Source organism: Solanum dulcamara, chromosome 10 (genome assembly GCF_947179165.1).
Source record: "Solanum dulcamara chromosome 10, daSolDulc1.2, whole genome shotgun sequence".
Lineage (NCBI taxonomy): Eukaryota > Viridiplantae > Streptophyta > Magnoliopsida > Solanales > Solanaceae > Solanum > Solanum dulcamara.
This window is the reverse complement of record NC_077246.1, coordinates 66,450,471-66,455,120: the sequence shown is the minus strand read 5'-3', so window position 1 is coordinate 66,455,120 and position 4,650 is coordinate 66,450,471. Positions and strand designations below refer to the sequence as shown.

The 4,650-nt window shown below is 27.7% G+C and overlaps 1 protein-coding gene across 1 annotated transcript; it reads right to left on the bottom strand.

Moving 5' to 3' along the window:
• Nucleotides 1-395: 395 nt before the first annotated feature.
• LOC129871623 (MLP-like protein 43) lies at nt 396-2,841 on the bottom strand. Its single transcript, XM_055946579.1, has 2 exons — nt 2,584-2,841; nt 396-944 (listed from the first exon to the last, which is right to left on the bottom strand). The coding sequence occupies exons 1-2, from the start codon at nt 2,768-2,770 to the stop codon at nt 688-690; spliced, it is 444 nt and encodes a 147-aa protein (XP_055802554.1). The 5' UTR covers nt 2,771-2,841; the 3' UTR covers nt 396-687.
• Between the last annotated feature and the right edge of the window lie 1,809 nt (nt 2,842-4,650).

Below are 4,650 nucleotides of genomic sequence, written 5' to 3'. Positions count from 1 at the left end.
CTATTAAAAGGGATAAAACGGTCATTTTGTAAAAAAAATCAAAAATGACCTTCAGAGTCATTACAAATATACTACAAAAAATAAATTTCAGATACCAAACAAAAAAACCAAGAAAAAAGATAGAATCGAGAAGACGCTATAAAAAATCAGCTTTCAGATAATTTAGGAAACAAATAAGAGAAACAAACTGATTGAGAGTAAAATTAGAAATAGAATATCATATCAGTTATAGACTCCTAAATTTATGTTAAGTATAATTGATCATTAATCCGTTAGTAATTATATTTTTTATTTATCCATTTTGTTAATTATTTTTCATATATTAAATATGTTAGATATTGTTAGAATTTTAATGCTGGGACTTGAAAATTAAAGAATCCTATTAGAACTAGTAATAAGAATTCTTAAATATGTCATTTATTCAATTTTTCCTTATTATAAAGGGGAATGAGTACAAACACATATTAATACATTCTGGCACTCTACAGGTAAATTTAAAACTTGCAACAATCCATAATATCTTGACCTAATTAATAATTAGAAATACTTCCATACAATAGTATTTCACTTATAAGACAAGCCAATACTTTTTATTTTTCATCACACAAACAAAGTTAATAGATATATCATAATCGGAACTGATGCATTTAGGTATTTCATATGAGATTTTCGAACTTTGGCGATCTTTTAAACCTTGTGGAGATGATCTTCTAAATCTCTAGTAATATCGATCATAAGACTCAAGAGAGTGATAGGCTCTGGTGTGTCTTCAGTTTTTTTCTCGTACACTAATGTCCACATTGCCCAATTATCTTCAAACGAAGCAGTAATAGTGAAGGAATTGTACAATTCCAATGTATCTCCCTCTAACACTTTCCAAGTAATTGATTTTTTGTCATCATCAATGGCTTCAATCAGTTGCTTAGTAACCTTAACTTTTCCCTCTGTAATCATTTTTGAAAAAAAAAAGTTATGAAAATTTCATACAAAGATGTTAATCTTATTCAATTGCTCAAAAATATTTCTTCCATCTCAATTTAATCATATTATATGATTGAGTTTGAAATATTTTCTTTAAAAAAGATTTTGAAACTTGCAATCTAAAATAACATTAAAACATTTGTGTAGCTATAAATTATCTCAAGATAAAATTAAAAAATCAAATTTAAGTTATTTTGAAGTATAAAACATAGTGAAAATAAATGTGTGCCTAATAGAAGAACTGTGAATATTCACAAAATAAATTGTATATGTTCAGCTTATTTCTTTTTTTTTTTCTTTTTCCCGAAATTATCTCAAGTTCATAATCATAAAGATATATTTGCTCCATTTTTTTCTGAATTGTCTTAATCTTTAAAAATCTCAACATATCTGTTAGGATGAAAAATAATCAAGTGTTACCTATACATTTCTGTCCAACAATAGTTGTTCACTATTGACTTGACATGGAAATTAATAAATAGTAAATAATAATAGGAGTAATTTTACCAAATCATCCATATTAAATACAAGTTATCTAAATATTGAAAAATAAATAGTATTTAATAGCAATGTTAAAATAGATATATCATAAGAAATTATTTATTTATTTTATAAACTAGAAAAATATTATTAGACATCCCAAAATAATATAATAAACAAATAAAGATGGAAAGAGAAAATAGTAAAGTTAATCATCAATAACCATTAACTAAATAACATGTTCGGCAGAATTTTAAAAATTTCCTTATTTTAAAAATTGTTTTTATCAGAGGTATTCAAGGATAAACATAAACTATCTAATTAATTGCATGGCCAAATTTTTAAAATTTCCTTAATTTAAAAAGTGCATTTTGTCATAAGCATTTCAAAAAGGTACTTTTGAAAAGTAAGGGTTTGTTTGTGTTTGTCTAATCAGTTCAAAAAGCATTTTTATGCAAACCTTACTTTTGTGTTTGTTTAATTAGTTCAAAAGGCATTTTTATGCAAACCTTATTTTGATTGTGAAGGTAAAAAAGTTACCTTTAGTAGATCATCAGCTTAATAAATTATTTCAAACCAAGTATGAAAAGAAAAATATAATAGTGAAAAAATTATGTACAAAATAATAAAGAAAAAATAGTAACAACACCAAAACAATATAATAATTCTAGCAATGAAAATAAAATGTAATAACAAAAATTGAACAATAATATAATAATACTAATATGAAAAAGAAGGGACGAAAAAAAAAAAGAAGGGACAAGTAAGGTGTTCTAAACTATCACCATGCCTCTTCCACAGGAAAGTAAATCAACGCTTATAGTCACCGACTAACATTCTATTCTAATCATCATTATTATAAAATAATTACTTTTTGAAAAGAAAAAAAAAGTATTTTTTTTAAATGCTTGGCCAAACAGACTATAAATCTTCGCCAAGTAGTGTGACGTATATATATAGTTTGCCTTAGTATAAGTAGTATTGATTGCTTCTATGACTCAAACTCATGACCTATAAGTTAGACAGTAACAAATTTACTATTGCTCCAAGACTCCCATTCAACGGAAAAAAGTAAAAAAGAAACTTAAATAATCGAAAAAAATATTGTGTTGTGAGTTTTACCATGGTTATATTTCCAGCCAATTACTGAACCAACCTTTAGATCTTCACCTTCATGAATATTAAAATGGTGGACTTTATCGGAACTTATGTTGGTTACATGATGGGAACTAGTTTGATAAAGGTCATGGAACAAATGTCCTCCACACTTAACCTCCATTGAAGCAACCAACTTGCCATTGAAACCCATATTTCTTCTTTGGTATATCAATGAATTGTAAGAAGAATGTTTCCTGGTGAAAAAATATTGAGAACTAGTAGCCTTTATATAGCTAGACATTATTAGCTCGGAGATGCTAGTAAGAAAACATGGGCCACTACACACGCATATCATGTTTTTGGTAGGGATGAAAGATTAGTCATGTTAGCTCTTTCGAATATAATTAGGCATTAGTAATTAAGTTAAAGGCGGAATTCATCAGCATATATCTAAAGTCGACATCATCTTTTCACTTGAATACTTTAAATAAATCTTATAAGATTTTGCTCAACCCCTCACTTTCACACAAGCAATTTAAGGTTACAATTTCTTGTACACCTATGAAACTGTCTTCAACTCAACAATTTTGCCTAATTATTGGCCACTCTCCAATTTTTTAATAATTTTACTCAGTCAATAAAATTCCTTTACAATTCAAAACAACACCTAACACAATCAACTAAGAACATCATCAAGATTTTATTTGGGAACCACAAAAAATTAACTATTATAACTCAAAAACAATAAAAATATAACTTAATAGGAATAAGTTTTTTCATTCTAATAGTTGACTCTTCTTCAAGATAGATTTCTTAATATATGTGTTGTGTCACTTGTAATGGTCAACTTTCATGATGTCTACTCAATGCGTCATATTGGAGTTGAGTAACCACTTGTAGTTCACCCAATCAATTATGACTTGGTTTAATTAATTTTTACAAATCAATTATCTTTTAACTTTAATTTGATTCTTCTCATAATCTCAGGTTAATTCCATATATTTAATTATGGTAATGTTTTCGTATCTTGAACTCTAGTTTCTTATTGAATTGAATTAAGGCTAATATTTTATAATTCTCCAAGATTTTCTTTTGATTGTGTTGAATAGGTTCTTTTTGCATCGAATAAATAGTCTCTAATTTTCTTTGAGGAACTTTCTTGCAGTGCTGTCAATTTTATCAAAATTTCTTTTAAATATCCGCCAAGGACCTGATCCTCGTACTTCTTTATTTATTCTTCTTAGTACATAGATAATTATCACTTATACAATATTTGTTAATTATATAAATATCAAATGATCTTGACTGTAGATTCACATCAAGTGCTCAATAAATACACTATTTTTGATGATGACAAACTCATACATAAATATTCATGTGCTCTGTAGCTCATCATTCTTCATGTGCATCTTCCTTTTTAAGAACAACTCCTATGTTGACAATCTTCCCCTTGAGAACCAACTCTAGCTTTCTTCTTTTACTTTCATTTGAAAATATTTGTAAGTTTACCTCGATCCACTATTAGAAAAATTTGTAAAAAGGAATCTAAAATAAGAGATCTTAAAAATAGGTCTCAAAATTAAAAGAGACCTCATAACGTCCCTTTTTTTTTCTCAATTTTTTTAATTTAGTGAAACAGATCTCATTAGGTCAATTAAATGAATAAAAGAATTCTGCAAAATAAAATTAGATACCTCATGAGATCGAAAATAAATACTTAGAAAAATAGCGACCTCGTGAGGTCGATAGACTTTTAAAAAATTTTAAAAAAATTATGAAAAACGATTTCATAAGATCGCTTATTTTTTAAAAAAAATAAAAATAAGCGGCTGGTGAGGATTTTGTGTCAAATTCGATCAATGAGATTTTTAAAATAAGAGACCTCATGAGGTCTTTTATTTTTTAACAAAAATCACTTCTAAGTCATTATTTTTCTCCACACTGCGTTGTGACCCTCTCTCACTTAGCCTTCCACCATTGCCACCACCGCCATCGCGCTGCCCCTGCCTGTAGACACTGACGCCACCTCTACCTCCGGTAGTCCACAGCAGGCCAATTTAAGGTGCGTTATTTCTGCTCCAATTTTTTTCT

Coding starts and splice junctions, on each gene's coding strand:
- LOC129871623 (XM_055946579.1), bottom strand. CDS start 2,770: ATGGGTTTCAATGGCAAGTTGGTTGCTTCAATGGAGGTTAAGTGTGGA. Junction 945..2,583: donor TGGCTGGAAATATAACCATG/GTAAAACTCACA, acceptor AAATGATTACAG/AGGGAAAAGTTAAGGTTACT.